The 19,819-nt window shown below is 37.6% G+C and overlaps 1 protein-coding gene across 2 annotated transcripts in view; it reads right to left on the bottom strand.

The window, feature by feature from the left end:
* Positions 1-3,065: 3,065 nt before the first annotated feature.
* Positions 3,066-19,819, bottom strand: part of rl (Mitogen-activated protein kinase rl) — a 45,295-nt gene continuing 28,541 nt past the window's right edge. The window contains exons 5-9 of one of the 2 annotated variants that reach the window (XR_016323634.1): positions 18,773-18,889; positions 15,938-16,105; positions 12,706-12,894; positions 4,633-8,166; positions 3,066-4,472 (exon numbers count right to left, since the gene is read on the bottom strand). Coding sequence is in view for 1 of the 2 variants with exons in the window: in XM_028182308.2 (XP_028038109.1) it covers positions 8,047-8,166; positions 12,706-12,894; positions 15,938-16,105; positions 18,773-18,889 (594 nt within the window). In the remaining variant the exon portion in view is untranslated. Of the gene's footprint in view, positions 8,167-12,705; positions 12,895-15,937; positions 16,106-18,772; positions 18,890-19,819 lie in introns of both variants that reach the window. The other variant, XM_028182308.2, reaches the window with a different exon arrangement.

Raw genomic sequence — 19,819 nt, 5'->3', positions numbered from 1 at the left:
TCTCGGTAGACTCTACCCCATGATCTGTAAGCGGAGTAAAATGTCCCTTCGGAACAAGGTGACACTTTACAAAACTTGCATAAGGCCCGTCATGACTTACGCGAGTGTGGTGTTCGCTCACGCGGCCCGCACACACATAGACACCCTCCAATCCCTACAATCCCGCTTTTGCAGGTTAGCTGTCGGGGCTCCGTGGTTCGTGAGGAACGTTGACCTACACGACGACCTGCTGATGGCCTCGAATCAATTCGGAAATACATGAAGTCAGCGTCGGAACGATACTTCGATAAGGCTATGCGTCATGATAATCGCCTTATCGTTGCCGCCGCTGACTACTCCCCGAATCCTGATCATGCAGGAGCCAGTCACCGTCGACGCCCTAGACACGTCCTTACGGATCCATCAGATCCAATAACCTTTGCATTAGATGCCTTCAGCTCTAATACTAGGGGCAGGCTTAGGGACCCCGGTAACCGTACTCGTCGAACTCGACAAAGAGGTCGACGTGCAACCTAACCCATGCATCAGCCCGCTGAGTTTCTCGCCGGATCTTCTCAGCGGGTCGCGATTCCGATCCGGTAGTAGATTCATTCGCGAAACAATTGCTCTTGAGTTGTTAGGTCTCCTTCGGAGGCGCTCGGGCAGTTGTTAGCAAATCCCACCCCTCTTGGCTGAGCCTTTGCTCGCCCACCTGTCCTGGTGAAACTGGAAAGGCCTTCGGGCCAACAGTAAACTTTCAATCATAAAAAAAAAAAAAAAAGTTCGTGCACCAGTGGGAGCTCGGTAAAAATAACCCTTTCTTGTTGATGCTATTTGGGTTTGATTGTTTACTGCCTACATAGTCCAATGTGAATACGACCTACACGAGGAAAAGTAGTCGTCACAGACAGCTTTGCCGCTGTCTATTGTAACATATGCTTTCGAAGCCGTTTTTTTTTAGAAAAACATATACTTACTCAAACTAGCGCCGGGAAAAAAGAAACTATACTGATAGCCTTGAGAGGCTATTTCAGCTTCTCCTTGACGTGTAGGTGAGCTCACGGGGCTCAAACCGGGAGTGTTGCTAACACTGGCCCTAGCAAGAGCAGTGCTTCGCAGAATCTACCACCGGATCAGAAACTCGACCCACTGAGAAGATCCAGCGAGAAACTTAGTGGGCTGTGTCTATGGGTTAATTTACTCGTCGAGCCCTTCGTAGCAAGCGATGGGTTCGGTGAGGATGGTGATCGGTGCTTGAGGTACCTAAAAGCACAGTTAATGGATCGGGAGGATCCGTAATGACGTGTTTAGGACGTCGTCGACTTTTACCATTTGGTCCACAGAATCGGGTATGGGAAAAAAGGAACAGAATTTATAAATTAGTACGCTTACGCAATTGAAATTTTATCCCACCGATAAAAACTGATAACATATTCCCCACGAGAATAAACAAAAAAGGGAAAACGAAATAGGTACATTGTGTAATACGGCGACGTCCTTCTAAATGGGGTGATCGAACGGTCGATGTCAGCAGGCGGATGATTACCCGTCTCTCGACCGACGCTACGTAGTGCGATGGCAGAGTCCCTGATCTGTTTTAAAATAATCGTAATCGGTGACAAACTACAATCGAATTTACGGTTATATCGCTACATCTTAACAAGCTCTATTAGTCATCGTTCCACCTGATGGTGAATGGTTACCGTCGCTCATAATGGTCAACAATGCTTTTTTTTTATGATTGAAAGATTACTGGTGGCCCGGAGGCCTTTCCAGCTTCACCAGGACAGGTGGGCGAGCAAAGGCTCAGCCAGGAGGGGTGGGATTTGCTAACAACTGCCCGAGCGCCTCCGAAGGAGACCTAACAACTCAAGAGCAATTGCTTCGCGAATGAATCTACTACCGGATCGGAATTGCGACCCACTGAGAAGATCCGGCGAGAAACTCAGCGGGCTGATGCATGGGTTAGGTTGCACGTCGACCTCTTTGTCGAGTTCGACGAGTACGGTTACCGGGGTTCCTCAGCCTGCTCCTAGTGTTAGAGCTGAAGGTATCTAATGCAAGAGTTATTGGATCTGATGGATCCGTAAGGACGTGTAGGTCAACAATGCCAGGGACACAGCGAAGCCTCTACTACTGAGTAGTCGTGATGTAATTGCAATGTTTTAAACATCTCGGACTTCATACTATGGAAGCATGTTCGGGTTGTTGTCAATGTGATTTGTGGCTTTAACAAAACTGCGAAAGAAAATTATCGAGATGCTTTTACAATCGAAAAAATCTATATGAATACATTTACTCTCGTCCATCCCTAGTACTACACTTCATCCATTAATCTGGAACCCCTAGTTATAAAGCTGTTATTTTTATTTAATTTTACTAACTCCTAATTCAATTCGTATCGGTGCAGCCTTTTGTTCGGATTAAGGAAATAAAGACACTTACGAAATTTAAAGCCTGTTTATGTGCTCCAAGGCACGTGCTTTCCCCACGCCGACGCCGTCGCTCTCTATATTATTACTTTTAAAAGTTGAAATCTAGCCGTGACAGCTACAGGAAATTTCGGTTTTTTATTATTTAACTACTTTACGTTTTATCTTAGTGTACAAGCCAATACATACTTATTGCTTTAATTTTGAACCTATTAAGTATGATATGACTCACAGTTATATATACAAATATTGCAGTAATCTATGTACACATTTTTATTCGGTATTTCTTAACTAAATGTTTGGTGAATTTTGATAGAATTAGCCATAGTTGAAAATTCCATACATTTTCTAAAGATTTTCTGTGTTAAAAGGATTGTCTGAAAGAGATCGCTCCACGCCCATTCTACATTGTACATATTACGTATAGATTTTTAATTTAGTATACCCTATTCTGCATTTGTCTTCTTTATAGTTACAGCTTAACTATCTCAAAATGCTATTTAAATGATAGTTTTACGGTAGGAGACAACTACCAGATAAATCACCTTATTGATATAGGACAAACTATTTCGAAACACTGCTTCAAATTCATAAACTATGAAAATAGCCGGATTATACTGTGAACGGAACGTTTGTATAAATAAAACAAGGCAATTCATTGATTTGATTTATTTTCGTAATATTCAACTGTCGACAGACAACAAACGATCTTACAAATGAGTCGACTATTATCAAAGCCGGCAATGTGACTTTTGGACAATTATTGGTAAATCAGAAAAACGAATTATTGACTTTGTATTCCGTTGGCAGTCACAAAACTCTTCTGAACGACATCTTAGATAAATAACAGGTTAAGTATTAACCTTTATTTAATGCAGGTTTTGAACCGTATTCTTTGAAGGAGACGATTATATTCAAATCAATCTGTATTGACATATCAATAATTTGTTTTTGTCCAAATGCACAGATTGCCACCTTTGATAATAGACGACTCAAATATCCAATTTGTACATGATGGCTTATGAAAATATGGCAACACTCATATTTTAACAATAAATAATTGGTGGTGTATGGTGTTACAAGATTATAAAAAACACTTTAAGCAGAACTTACTAGTAAAGGAAGTACTGAAATGGATCAAAAATTTGATGAAACATTTATTCTCGGCGACCTCTTCGCCGCGTTCGGGCTTAATTAAAGTGTTGCTTGTCGGGCCAGCGCCCGGTAATATTAATTAATCGGTTAAATGTGTATGAAACGGAGGCGCCATGGGATTCCCGGTGCGATACCCCAAAAACAGTTTTAATATTTTATTTCATCCGAATTTTCCACATCAACGTGAGATAGCATTTTAATTGGAATTACAACCACAGATTGTTAATTTGTGCGTCTGAATCGGGAACACGATTTTACACAATGCCTCATATTACACCGGAGACAATGTTACAAGTGCACTATGAAAAATAATTATCATAGGCGCGTTTTGAATATCATTCTGTCTTTTCATAACGATTAAGCATTTTATCTTTTAATAAATACAGTTGATATTACGCCGTTTAATGAAATTACATTAAACGTATATCCCGTGACGTCACGCATCACGTCACGCGTCACGCATCATTGTCATCGCATCACGCAACGTCACGCGTCACGCATCATTGTCATCGCATCACGCAGCGTCACGAACGTCCGTGCATTGCATCCAAATATTCGTTTAATATAACAACAATTAATAAGCAATCGCAAAAAAAATATCGTATTATAAGTAAAAAAATTACACGATCGACAAACTTTTAATCTATAATAGAACGAGAGATACTCCTTTAGCGTGGGTCGGTGATGAATTCAATTTAATTTATGTAACTATACGCTAAACGGCTGTAGCTACAGATATTTGTTCGGGAGAGTGAAAAAACATATTATATATTTTTTATCTATATAAAAATTAAGTTAATAATTGGAGTTTACTCCTTTAGAATCGATTTACATATATAGGCCCGGGGTATGAAAATTATGGGGACCAAAATCGTACTAGCATGTCACACGAAATGCGTTATGCGCCTGATTGGCTCCTGATTGCGTGATGCGTGCGCGCGCCAATCAAAATCGTACTAGCATGTCACACGAAATGCGTTATGCGCCTGATTGGCTCCTGATTGCGTGATGCGTGCGCGCGCCAATCAAAATCGTACTAGCATGTCACACGAAATGCGTTATTCGCCTGATTGGCTCCTGATTGCGTGATGCGTGCGCGCGCCAATCAGGAGCCAACGCGCGGCCGCGTTATCGCAGGTGACGCCGGGCTGCTGCGCCGGCAGTCCGCCACAAAGCCTCGTACTGATCGCGCGTTTCTCTCATTATTGTATTTTCATATATTTGTTAGTCGTTTGTTTTGTGTCTCGTTAATTTGTTAATAATCTGTAGTGTATCGTGTTGTCGTAATATAGAACTATTTCTCGTATTGTTTCGTTTAATTTTTTATATCCAGTAAACTCCAGTCGTGCGTCGGAGCGGACACACACACTTTTTTTGCGTTACATTTTATTTTTATTAAAAAATATATATATATGATATTGCAACACCGTAACTACAGCCCGAAGATATACGAGTTAATCGAAATAACACTTAGAAAAAACTCTTTTTAAGAAACACGAAACGCTCCAGCGAGCTAAACGTCCACAAAATTTCGCCTCCCCATATTCATTCTAAAACCTCTTTAACAAACAACGTTATTACAAGTCTTAATACAGAAATACACCGCATACGTTCCAACAGATATGAAATGGAAGCATCGGCTATCCAACAATGTCTTAACAATATGAAACTAACAACAGATTAGACCAACATCGTCGCCCGCGGAGTCTCGCCGTAGCCGATTCTCGGTTCGCTGAAAAACTCGTTTCCGATTGGAAAACGCCACACAATAAACAACTTAACTTTAAAATTTCATTAAAACACCGCATTTAAAATATTTGATATGAAGTATCAACTAATCTAAACGTCTTATTGTGCGCTAGCATGCAAACAGAGAAGGAAGACAGACGTAAATTCATTAATAACATTTAGAATTAATTTTTTTATATAGCACACCCAAGATTTCCAACAACACACCTACACTTAAAACAAACATTTAGCTCGGACGCATATTGTACGTCGGTACAAGTCACTTAATGTCTCCCTAGCGGAAATGTTACAATATTAACGGTCGGTTAAGTTTTCAACAATGCGAGCGTGGTCTAATCATCAAAATGTATGCGCAGTTACTTCCGATTTTCGTCTGAAACTTGACAGACTCGGGAATAGCGTCCAATATGCGCTCTAGCTTAACCTAAACTTAATCACGTCAAAATTATTTAGTACTTCAAATTGATATTTGACTACATCTCGAAACACATTAGAAATGATTTGTAGAAAACAAGTTTTTCAACGAACAACGCGCACTTATAAGACAGAACCGTAAGCTATGATGATGTCAGAATTATTTAGTGCTTCAAATTGTTATTTAATTACATCTCAGAATACATAAATATGTTAAAAACATACGGTCCACGAGTTCGTCCTGTCGCTACAAGTTGACACGACGGACAATTAACTAAGAGCCGTGCGGTGTTCGCATAGCTTCACGGCTACGGAGAAGTTAACCCTCTCAACACGAACCCTGAGTCACTTTCCCCCTTAACGGCCAGAAATACATCGTACGTCTCGCTCTGTTCTCATTACATATCCTACCTCATATACTAAAAATATTCATGAAAACATCAAGTCGCGACTGTTTTGTCTCTTTCTCTCGTCGACGCGGGCTTGACTGTGAGCCGGAGATCGTACACCGTTCACGAATGCGAAACAATCTTTTAATACTGCGATTTCTATAACGATGAGAGATATATTTTTATAATATTTTATGGCCCGGTAACGAGACCTTTAAGCCAACGATGATGGATACCTGAAAAAAAACTTATCCACAAACACTTTCGAACATCCACGTGCCGGAAGTCGTAAGACTAGGTATCATTAACGTTTATAAATTTCAGAAAAATCCTATCTATGACACTATAGTTTACTACTCATTAATATTATCTATGCTTTCTGTTTCCCATCTAAGTTACGAACCAGTCATACTGTTACAGTGTTCTTAAGACAGAACACGTACGTAGTTTTAATCGTATCAACATTGCCAAAAAAAAAACATTAACTTGAAATTATTTATAGAATTATCAGATTATTCATTTTACTTATTTCGTATATATTTATTTTGATGTAAACAAAAATAATTAATTTGCTGAATGTGGCAGCCCTGTTTTTATCGGCACAGGTTCGAAAAGCAACGTCTAGGAAATGAAAAACAACGTTCGGCGCTATAAAGTTCCCAACGGTTCACTGAACCTGAATACGGTTCGTTCTCAAATCACTTACATATTATTTAATAATAATAAAAAAAAAACATAGAGCGGAGTTGAAACTCCAAGAATACTTATTAATACAACATCATGGTTAACTAACAACTTTGGTTAACCGACTACGCGTAATGAATGTGTTACAGCTGTGAGCACTGATTTACACCACGAGAGTTTCTTGAATAGGAGCAGACGGCAACATTAGGAATATGCTTGCTTTTGTTTTACGAACCAACTGAACTAAACGATACCTATTTACGTGTATGTTCAACTTTAGGCTTGAATAAGAAGGAACTCACAATTGCGTTGGTACACCACCCCTCCCATCTTCGAACCGCAACGTTATTACGTCACGGCAGAGATAAACAAGATAAAGACACCCACTATCGCAATTTTAACCCCTGTTATAGAGCACGCATAGTACAAAAACCTAATGTAACATGAACATAGAAATTTCGCCTTCTGATCGACCGATTCTAAAAATTACGATTGTCGAAAGCGATAGTCGTAGCGATTATCATTGTTGAAGGCGATAGTCGTTGTTGAAGGCAACAATCGCACAATAGGCTCTCGTATTCGAGCAACGAAACTCACCTTGTGTAAATCAGTTCTCAGCCAACTCGACTGACGTGAACGTTATTAGGCTCTCGATCGTATCGTTCTGGCGTTCAAACTATTGTTCAGCTTTCCCGAATTACGAACCAACAAAACTTTTGTTATTACTAATACGTTCAACATTACATTAAATTTCGTTGGATTCGATGTAAAGATGCGCTGATAAGATAAATCGGACGCGTTGAGTCGAAAGAAACCAAGATGCACACCTTTGAATTTTTACGATCGGAATGATAAAAATCATTAAGACGCATTCTTATTATTTTGCCTTTGAATTTGCAAGTGTGATCAAAAATCACGATTATACTTTTATTAAATATGACAGTTTCTAGAATTGCATTCGATGTGACATAATTAGAAAAAAAAAAGTGACGGGCGGAGTTTAGCGGCTAGCTCCCTTTGCCTTTAATTTTCGGTCCTGCAGAAAACTCATTTTTAATTATTATTGCGGGTCGAGTGCTTTCCACTCAACGACGTCCCATCCATTCGATCGATAAGTTTGATAAATTACCTGGTCGTCGGGTCAGAGGTGAACAATAGTGAGCGAACTCGCAGAACGCCGATCGCCCCGTTGCCTGCGATGTGTTCATAGTGTGGGGGCGAGCGGTATCCACTTTCTTCTAGACTTACGCGTCTTCGTTCTGCTGTTTAAAGAACAACGTCTCCTCGAATATGTATTTCTTGAGCGTCTCCTTCGGGAGATCGTCGAGCTCCATCGCGAAACGGAAAGGCTCCTCGGCTACGGGCTGCAAAAAATATTTTTCGCTGTAGTTTTTTTTTTTTTTAAATAATAATACAAATCATCCACATACGACCAGAGAAACATGAAAAATCGACTATATGAAAACATATGCGTAGGAAAGTTTACGGTATTGTATTGTATATTTCCGTAGAGAATATTGAAAAGAAAGTTATTCGTATTGGCTGCAGAATTTTCTGGAAAGTTTACGAAGTAACTCGAAGCGGCCGCGAGCGATATATCGTCTATTGTCATGTACTAGCCTGCCGACGTATTTAATAAATTTACGTCACATACAAGAATTTATACACATTTATTTCACAAGCAGAACTGTCAAACTATGGGTTAGATAAACTAAAAAATATATATTGAATCAGTTATTTTATTTGATTTATTTATTTATTATACTTTTTATTATTATTTTTTTATTGCTTAAATGGGTGGACGAGCTCACAGCCCACCTGGTGTTAAGTAGTTACTGGAGCCCATGGACATCTTAAACGTAAATGCGCCACCCACCTTGAGATATAAGTTCTAAGATAGTTACAACGGCTGCCCCACCCTTCAAACCGAAACGCATTACTGCTTCACGGCAGAAATAGGCAGGGCGGTGGTACCTACCCGCGCGGACTCACAAAAGGTCCTACCACCAGTAAAAAATGCACTTCATGCATTATTTATTAGAATTAATTACATTGACGGACTTAATGCCTAAATTATCTTCTACCAGTCAACCAAATGTAGTGCAAAGTAAATAATGGTAGGTATATTGAAATACTATACCTATTTATAACAATATACAATATATGTATAACCATATTATATTATAAAAAATTATAATGGAGGCGATTGAGAAATAATTTTAATAAAAATAGCTCAAAACATTTCAGAGGTATTGTTAGTACACAATAATCGTCACTGCCACGTTGAAGCTTAGATGTCTGGCCTCCGTCGCGTCGGGTTCACATCACAATAACAAAAGACTGAAGAACGACAAAATGAAATTGCAGAATCATTGTTCGCATAATCACAGAGAAACATCACGAATCAAAGGCACACGCGTTATTTTTGCAATTGAATATGCAATTGCGAAAAGGGCACATGTCGCATATTTTGTCAAATACGCTTTTTCATACACATGTAGTTTTGAGGCTTACCTACACCAATTTTATAATAATTCTAGTAATTTTCAATTGCTAATTAACACTAAAATATATCTCAAAAGCTAATATTTTTAATTTTACACTGCTTTAGAAAATAATCAGATTTTTTCATTTCCCGAACATTTTACATTTTTAGAGATGTGCCCTTTTCGAAATTGCATAATATTCAATTATAATTATTGTTGGGCTAACAAAGTATACACGTATTATTTGTTGTTAGTTTGTTGTTATTTGTTGTTAAAAGAAAATACGCTAGACAAATTTAACAGTTCCATACAACGCTCAATATTATTACATGGATAGCCAATAAGGAATAAGCCAAAGAAAATGAATTGTAAAAACACAACTTTGTGTTCCTTCAAACGAATGAAATCCTTGAACGTTGTAGTCGCATGCAAATAGAAACATCCAAATATAAAAATCAAGAATAGAATACGAGAAATATACGAGAATGTCAAGAATAGATATTTCATCAGAACGACTTCGAACCTTAATTCAATATCAATACGAAATACAGTAACAGGGGTCTCCTGTTATTTTTCACTTTGAAATTAATTTTCCGCAATTTCCCACCCCAGGCCAAATGAGATTTGTTTACGGTAGTTGCATCAAGACTATTGTGAATTGTTTTAAGTTTTTCCGGCTATCTGCATTACACACAATATTATTCAATGGTTTATTATTAAGATTCATATTTAAGGGTGAGTCCGCTATATTAGTATTCATTAAGATATTCATAATACAGCTTGTATTCGTGTATCGGTAATCCGTCGAATTCTGATATACTAATATTCCGTATTCACTCTATTCATAATATTAGCCAACTCACATCGGTCGGGTTGTATCTATCACTCGAAAATATACTGGCATACGCCGTACGTCTCTCGCGGATATCTGTCTATCACATTCATAACAATACTGCAATATTACATCATGAATATATTAGTATTCGCTAATATTGACAAATATCGGTACTAACCCATCTTTATTCATATTTAATGAATTCCCGATATAGTGTAGGACTTTAGAAGTCTTCTTTTTCTTCTATAGTTTTTGGCTCCGGCACGGTTTGTGCATTAGCCAGCGTCAAGTAATAAGATTTTTATAATTCGCCGTTTCAATTATTTACAGTTTATGAATAATAAAAAACGAGGGAAACTTAATCAATTGGCATGAAATGAGCTGAGATGATATGGGATGAAATATAATCTCAGTAAAATTGTGGTTATTTACTGAAACTTTTTCAGTGGCTTTTTTGAGAATCCCAAGGAGCTACGTCAAGCGGCTTTGATTCATTTTTCCACAGTTTTTAGTGTTTTAGAGTTTAGTTAATAAACTACCACATATTTAAACCTGAAGAAACACTAAATAGACAAAATAAAACAACTTCAACACACACAACTTCCCTCCTCGCGTTCCCGCCAAAAAGTCATGTTAGAAGTCATCGATTTGTGTAAAGTGTCAATGTTAACACCAGTACTAGAAAGGGGTGTGGCGGGTGCATTAGACGCCTTCAGCTCTAGCACTAGGAGCAGGCTTAGGGACCTCGGTAACCGTACTCGTCGAACTCGACAAAGAGTTCCCCGTGCAACCTAACCCATGAATCAGCTCGCTGAGTTTCTCGCCGGATCTTCTCAGCGGGTCGCGATTCCGATCCGGTAGTAGATTCATTCGCGAAGCAATTGCTCTTGAGTTGTTAGGTCTCCTTCGGAGGCGCTCGGGCAGTTGTTAGCAAATCCCGCCCCTCTTGGCTGAGTCTTTGCTCGCCCACCTGTCCTGGTGAAACTGGAAAGGCCTTCGGGCCACCAGTAAACTATCAATCATAAAAAAAAAAAAACATTCAGACCGTCGCGTCGGTCTACCGAGCAAATATCACCCGCTCGGTGGAAGATATTCCTTTCGTCGTTTAAGCTCCCCAAACTGGTGACCTGCGATGGAACAACTGCAGCCTTCACACTTCATCATCAGCGCACCAGGACCGTCGGTCTACCGAACAATATCACCCGCTCGGTGGAAAATCTTCCCTTTGTCGTATATCTCTACAAAAGGGTAGACCGAATTGTCTGCTCCTAAGCATTTTCAGTTAAGAACCCATTCAAAAATAGTACATGTACGACGTATTACGTATAAAATTTCGGTTGTATGTCTTGGCCGGTTTTACATAAACATGAGTCTAGTGAGTCTATTCTAATCGTAAGTCTCGTTTTAAGTGAACGTATTCAGGTGCCCGAGCACTAAGCCCCGCAGTAAGGCTTTGCCGTAAACCCTTAATTACACCGCCGTAGCTTCATTCCGAAGCCCCCTTTCGAGGACCGTGCATAATTTTTCACCGAACGCAAAAGCTTGCATTTGATTAAAAAGTGTTTAAAGGGCATTACGTAAATTTGCATGCTACTAGAGAACATTCGTTCCTATTATTAGTGAAACCTTTTTTTTTTGTTAACTTATATCGATTTTCATATAACTTTTGAAATACAAATTCAAATTCAAAACCATTTATTTTAACTTGGATGTCATCAAAAACATACTAGTTGAATGTCAAAATATAAATGAAAATGTTAACTCTACCACCGGTTCCAAAAAAAGCCACAGTCCTGAGAAGAACCGGCGAAACAAACACAGCTGGCATTTTTTTTTTTGGATATTCTCAAATATTTTCTTTTTTTTTTTCGTTTAATTACAATTGTATGCCACCTGTTTGCTTTCGTTTTTGTTTTTAGAACATAAAATTGTTAAATTTACATTTCATCGAATTATAATAATACAATAAATAAACCAATTTCACTTAAGATTGTAATTAATTGCATAATAAGTATTTATTAGTATGGGATACTCGTGTTCAAATTCATGCATGGATTCAGCATGATTGCTTCGCGAATATTTTGGTACCAAAGGATAAAACCACCGCGTCTGCGACCATACACACCATCGTCACTGCATGCATGTACAACTCAAAATGCAACGTACAATTCAAAACAATGATGATGATGATATTAATTTATCCCTAATAGGAAAGGCAAAGGAATTTAGTCCATACAGCCAGGTCTTGTTTTTGGTAATAATTGGAAAATTTTGGTAGTTTATTTTGGCTCAGTGGTGTGGATTGGGAGAGGCCTATGTCCAGCAGTGGACGACTGTGGGCTGTTGATGATGATGATGATGATGATGATGGTAGTTTTAAAGGCCGAAGCCACGTCTTCATTGTTCTTGATCGTAAGGCCGAAGCCATGTCTTGTCTTATTGTTGTCATATCTTATTATTCTCGGTCATAAGGCCAAACGCACTTCTTCGATGTTTTGAATTGGTCAATGTCAAATCCATAAGCAATAATAGTAGAATCCAATTCAAAACAATTGTCTATGAAAACAACGTTTATTACATACCTCATCATTCGGGTCGTAGTATTGCTCGAGGTACGGATGAGCTAGGGCTTCCTCGACTGTGATGCGTTTGTGAGGGTTGAAAGTCAGCATGCGATGGAGCAGGTCCAAGGCGCGAGGGTCCGCTCCGGGGAAGAGGTCCACCCACGGCACGCGAGGCTTGAACGGCAATGACTCCAAGTAACCACGAGCCTGATTGAACAGCAAACAACATTTTGGGCTAAACATTAGGAGCAAACGCAAACATTCGTAAATCACTACATAGTATAAAACAAAGTCGCTTTCTCTGTCCCTATATCTGTCTGTCCCTATGTATGCTGAAATCTTTAAAAATACGCAACTGATTTTGATGCGGTTTTTTTATTAGATAGTGATTGAAGAGGAAGTTTTATATGTATAATAACATCCATTAAATAGTGGAGAAATCAATAATAAATTATAGTTTCCGAAGCAAAGCGAGGGCGGGTCGCTAGTCTTTTATAATTGAATATGCAATTTCGAAAAGGGCACGTCTCTGAAAATGTAAAATGTTCAGGAAATGAAAAAAAAACCTGATTATTTTCTAAAGCAGTGTAAAATTTAAAATATTAAGTTTTGAGATATATCTTAGTGTTAATTAGCAATTGAAAATTACTGGAATTATTATAAAATGGGTGTAGGTAAGCCTGAAAACTACATGTATATGAAAAAACGTATTTGACAAAATATGCAACATGTGCCCTTTTCGGAATTGCCATATTCAATTATAATTGAATTTTTGATGAGGTTAATTAATGCGGCAAATTTCAGGCCCAAAATTATACAAAAGCGGTATGAAAACTTTTCCACTCGCGACGCTGCGTATAATAGACGAAGTCGATTTAAAAGGAAAATTAAAAACATTCCGTTTAGGTACGTCTTTGTTGTGCTGATTTTACATCGAGCAATCCCGAGAGTAATAAAATGGAATATAATATTATAAAGCTGTTATTGTTAGAACCTTAGTAATTTTGTAAAGCACTAAATTTGTAAGTATTGTAACAAATATGTTGAATCGAAGACTATTTACAGAAAATTTCTTTCAACATCATCATCACATTACTTTTAGCAACAATTTTATTTTGTTGTTAACGTATGATTATTTTTAATTAAAAAATATGTAAGTTGCTAGTCAACATCAAAAAATTAATATAACAGTATCAAAAGCCCATTGCGATTGCATAAATATGTTGCCTACAACGTTCTGAATAAGCCGATAGATAAAAAGATTACAGATTATAGCAAAACAACTATTATAGTTTTCAAATATTCCCGTAGTAGTACCGCGTACAAAGCATTAACTAAACCTCGAAACAATATCGAATAGGCAAACAAAGTGTCATATTAAGCTAAACTAAGATACAACTCAACAGTATTGAGAGTCTAATGGGACATAGACTCTTAATGACCCTCCTTTAAAGGACTCATTTGATTCGCGGTCTAAATACGTATGTTATTCAACCAAGTCAACTCAAGAAAACCCTTAGGCTCTCAGAAAAAGAGCACAAAAACGAAGAGTTTAGATCATTACGTGCGATTCAACTCGCCACTTCACGAAAGAATCCATTTATAATATATTTTATCCTGAATAAAAAGAAAGAAATCATTTATTCGCCAAGCATAGTGAAAATGAGTTATTACATACTGGTAGTAGGACCTCTTGTGAGTCCGCGCGGGTAGGTACCACCGCCCTGCCTATTTCTGCCGTGAAGCAGTAATGCGTTTCGGTTTGAAGGGTGGGGCAGCCGTTGTAACTATACTGAGATCTTAGAACTTATATTTCAAGGTGGTTGGGCATTTACGTTGTAGATGTCCATGAGCTCCAGTAACCACTTAACACCAGGTGTGCTGTGAGCTCGTCCACCCATCTAAGCCATGAAAAAAAAAACATAAGTTAAAAGCAGCGTGTATGCTTTGTCATTATTTGACATACGAAAAATAATTATTAAAACAGAATAACCAGAAAATTCCAATTTTCTTTCAATAAATACCGAAAAAAAATTGAAGACTTAAACTCACACTATCCCACCCACACTCTTATTATATTAGTTACCACGCGATATGAAATGAATTCACTGTTTATAAGAAACGAAATCACTAAACATACAGACAAAACGATGCAATAAAGCCTAGATAGTATAATGAGAGGTGTAGATTCAATTGTCTATACGTCGAACGAGTTTTTTCATATTAACTGTGGATAAGTCTATATTATATAATTAACAGTAGACTATAATTTTCAGGATAGTTGAACAGACAATATGATTCGATCTCAGATATCAAAATGGATTTTCCTTTGTATGTAATAAAGTGGATGTCTGTAACGGTAGTAGCCTCGGGCTGTGTAGTTTTTAGAATGACAAAGGAACAAAAAAACAGATGGTTCAACCTTTGTAAATTCAATGAAAAAATTCTTCATAAATAATATAGTCTCTAAACTAACACATTTTATAATGAGTTATAGTTAACCCAGTAATAAAATTATATTTATTAAAATAATACTATTTTTCTTTTTCCTACCTAAACTGATGATAGCCTTGGGAGGCTATTTCAGCGTAACCTTAACTAGTAGGTGAGCTCACGGGGCTCAAGCCGGAGTGATGCTAACACTGACCCTAGCAAGAGCAGTGCTTCGCAGAATCTACCACCGGATCGGAAACGCGACCCACTGAGAAGATCCAGCGAAAAACTCAGTGGGCTGTGTCTATGAGTTGATTCGCTTAGACGAATTCGACGAGGACGGTGACCGGTGCTTGTGGTGCCTAAAAGCACCGTTAATTACGGATCGGGAGGATCCGTAACGACGTGTTTTGGACGACGTCGAATTATATAAATATTATTATAATTATTTTTTTAATTTATTTAATGGATCACCAACAAATGAAACACTGGCTTAAACATAGGGTACAAAAATATCAAAACATGACATGTGCTCACTTAATTATAGGTAATCACAACTAACATCTAGTTCTAGTACCTATATTAAACTACCAATATTAAACTATATTATTCAGAAAATTCAAGTCAGATAAAATTCATATTAATAAATATTAGACATAATTAATTGTTAAGCATTATGTAAAACACTGAGTTGAATATGACGCAACAGTTTTTATTACTTTCAAAATTACTTTAAAGGAAATTCAAAATTTCCACTAATCTCGACCCTTCGGATATTAAACATTCACAATTCATCGGTATATTACAACTGGCTTACCTTTTCGTTAATGATGCAATCAAGATCTTCCTGACTCGGCGAACCGAGCACTCCCAAAATGTGATTCAATTGATCCAAATAGTGCTTGCCCGGGAATATAGGTCTGTTGGACAGCATCTCCGCCAAAATACATCCCACTGACCAAATATCTATTGATTTGGTATAGCCCTGTGTTAAAACAAAAATCGTTTAATGTCAGAAAATTTCATTACTCGCCCAAGCAGATGTACCTAAAATGTGTCAACGTTCGGGACTAGATTTATGACTACAATATCAAGCTAATAATTGTGGATTTATGAATACGTGAGCTTGTACGGTCTCCTATAGATTTAAAAACGAAGTTTTATTAAGGTCTACCCGGTATATCGCGCGAGAGAGAAAAAGACATTTTGTTTTAATTAAATTTAAATACGTAATAAATTCTGAGGGAGAATTGAAAACATCCATAGTTTATTCACAAGGCAAAACGAAGCCGCAGATAATAACATTATAAATTGTATAATTTATGTAGAGACTAGGGCTTTGTTTTGTCGTTTCATCTCAAAACTTGATCTCGATTACGCCAGACGGATAAGATTCTTGTCTCCATATATTGTAGGCCTTCACTGACATTGAGGCAGCGAATAATGCCAAAATATCCTAAACGAGGAGAATAGCGGGAATGTATTGAATCCAAAAATGTTCTAATGAAATACGTAAAGCCAATATGTAAGGGAAGTTTCAGGATATATTTCACATGTTGAGAATGTTTTTATTGTATTTTTAGAAACATATAAAGTTAATAATCAATTAGAACAAATGAAATCTACTTATTTGGTGAGTTAAGAAGTCCTTTAGAATTTCATTTAAATCGTATTACTTTCCTCAAGTGTTTTATCGCACAGGCACGTTTAACATTTAACTGTGAAGTATATTGCGCAGGTGAAATGTGAATGCGAATTCTTCTGTAAACAAATAGGTTCGGGGCCTCGATGTAAAGATACCTCGGCGTACGATACGTGTAATTCTTGCCAAGTTTGGGGGCCAGGACAGAAATTACTCCAGCTTAGGTTGACTTTTATGCGGAACGTAAATTCTTTCAGTTTTGTCTCTTGAGGCATTGAGTTTTATGATGCGAGCTTTATTTGCTTTTACTTTTTATGTATATGGAGTGGTATGTTCTTTGCTAAAACTGCGTCGGCCAACTTAAGAATAATCATAAAAATTCTAGATTACTCAGATGAATCCATCGAGCATTCTTCCTTCTTGGTGTTCGTTTTGCATTTAGATAACATGATTTTAATAGATTATCGATACTATGTATAATATTATTTATTAGCACGTTTTAACGCGGGTAGTCGTTTACCCGCAATCTTTCGCCTACCTTTGACCACCGCGCTCGCGACAGCACCGAACATGGGGAATCCCAACTAAAAACCGTCGTAACAATCTTTTCGATAATAGTATAGGCCTAGGCCGCACTACGGTTTTTTCCCGGGAGCGGTTAACCGCTGTAACCGCGAAACCGCTTAAGACGCACACACTACAATTATTAACCGCGAATGCGCCCGCGATTTTCACAGTATGAAGATGGATAAATTTCAAAAGAACAGTAGCAGTGTGGCTCTGGTACTAAGAAATAGATAAAAAGACAACGAAAATTTCACAAATGTTGGTTCTAACCACTTACTAGCCGTAGATTTGAGAAAAAAATCTTTCATACGAAATATCCAAATTTAAGAAAACCCCTAGAGATTTTTTCAATTACTATCGGATGTCAGTAGCCAGTTTCATGGAAACAAAATTTCGCAAATGTATTTGACATTTCAAAAAACCGCCCGCCGTTACGCATAGTGCGTGCACGGATACCTAGTTCTATGGATTACAAATTTTGTTACGGTTTTTTTCCGTGACAATTTTGTAACATTTCGCGGTTTTAAAATCAGTCGCGGAAAAAAACCGCAAGTGCGGCCGCTTATATTCGTTTTCGTGTTTCATAAACTCACACGGTTAATAACCGCTGCGGTTTCACCGTAGTGCGGCCTAGGCCATAGACAAGATTTAAAAAAAAAAAAAGGTAGGCAGCGGCTTGGCTCTGCCCCTGGCATTGCTGAACCATTAGGTGGGCCGTATGCTCGTCTGCCTACAAGGACAATAAAAAAAAAAACCAGAGAAAATTTAAATAATTCGGGCCATAATATCTATTGTTGTCTACGCTTAGCCTTAATAAGTAAAACAATGATTCATTTAACAAACATTCAAAAATACAATTCGTCATCGATACAGGCGCATTACGCGTCGCGTTTAATATCACATACATAGTAACGTATTACGGTGTTATCGAATAACATATTTAGTGTATTATCAATGTTTGCTGTTCAAAATCATTCTTGTAATCTGAATTATTTGTTCAAGTGGATTTCAAACGAATTCACGGATATTTTCTTACGTTTTGTCTTTCTTATAAACTTGTAACGCGATTTTTCACTAGAAACAAACGAAGTACGTTCAGCATTTCATTCGAAAATTATTATTTATCAGTTTTCATCATGATACAACAAGCAGAACTATATTGTGTGGTAAAAAACTATTTGGTTTGAACGACATTTCGCTTAATATGCGACATCATTTATCTTTGTAATTAAAGGTTCGTTTTATTTGATATTGACATCAACAATTCGATGTTTTTAATTGAACTTTAATAAAGTTTACTTCAATCAAATAGCTAAAGCACTGTTTATTATAATTTGTTTTACAAATTTTAAACTTTCAATATCTCTCATGTAAGTTACAAAAATGTCCCTTAAACCAAATAGCCTTTCACCTCTCGATATAATAATATTATAGACCATATACCTTTGAGTTGAGCATGATTTCAGGAGCACGGTACCAGCGCGTGGCTACGTATTCCGTGAGAAAACCGGTGTGATCGTGATCAGGATCCGCAACTCGCGCCAGACCGAAGTCGCAAATCTGTTCAATAAAATAAAAAAAATTAACAAAGCAATCCTAAGTTACAAAAAGAAAAACGATAAGTTAAAAATATTTAAAACAGGTGTAGATCAGTACTTTTACGTGTGGTAGGACCTCTTGTGAGTCCGCGCGGGTAAGTACCACCACCCTGCCTATTTCTCCCGTGAGGCAGTAATGCGTTTCGGTTTGAAGGATGGGGCAGCCGTTGTAACTATACTTGAGACCTTAGAACTTATATCTCAAGGTGGGTGGCGCATTTACGTTGTAGATGTCTATGGTCCAGTAACCACTTAACACCAGGTGGGCTGTGAGATCGTCCACCCATCTAAGCAATAAAAAAAAGTTACAAAAAAAAGATAAGTTAAGAATATTTAAAATAGGAGTAGATCAGAATTTAATTCTTTTGTTTATTGTTTTCGCAAAAGAAAAACAAAACAACTTATTATTATAACAGCAACGAAAAAATTACTGAGCTTCCACTAAAGTATACCCGAGTTTTAAAAAACAAAATATGCAAAGAAATTGTATTCGCTCGAACCAAAACGTGAAAAGTACTTGTAACGAGCCCCTTCACTCGAAAAGCTGAGATCTCGAGGAGCTTCGACGTTGCCGTAATACATTGCTCAGGATTAACGGTTGGTAAGACACTGAAGAACCTATGAATTTTTTATTTCTAGAATCATCTACCGTAAAACATCTATAGTACTCTCGGGAGAACTGTACTGCTTGGTATATGTATTACTTTTACTGTTTTGATTGAGGTTACTCGTAATATAATAACTCGTCCGATGTATTTAGACATAGGTTATTGCGATCGATACTGAGTGCACATTAAGTAGTTATTTTATTTATTTTTTCCACAGGAGAAAATCGCCGGATCCCCAGCCGCGCGGCAGGTGGGGTATGTGGGAGTTGAACCTCACTAAAAAC

This window comes from Bombyx mandarina, chromosome 10, assembly GCF_030267445.1.
Source record: "Bombyx mandarina strain Sakado chromosome 10, ASM3026744v2".
NCBI lineage: Eukaryota > Metazoa > Arthropoda > Insecta > Lepidoptera > Bombycidae > Bombyx > Bombyx mandarina.
The sequence above is the reverse complement of the archived record's forward strand: the minus strand, read 5'-3'. Positions and strand labels throughout refer to the sequence as shown.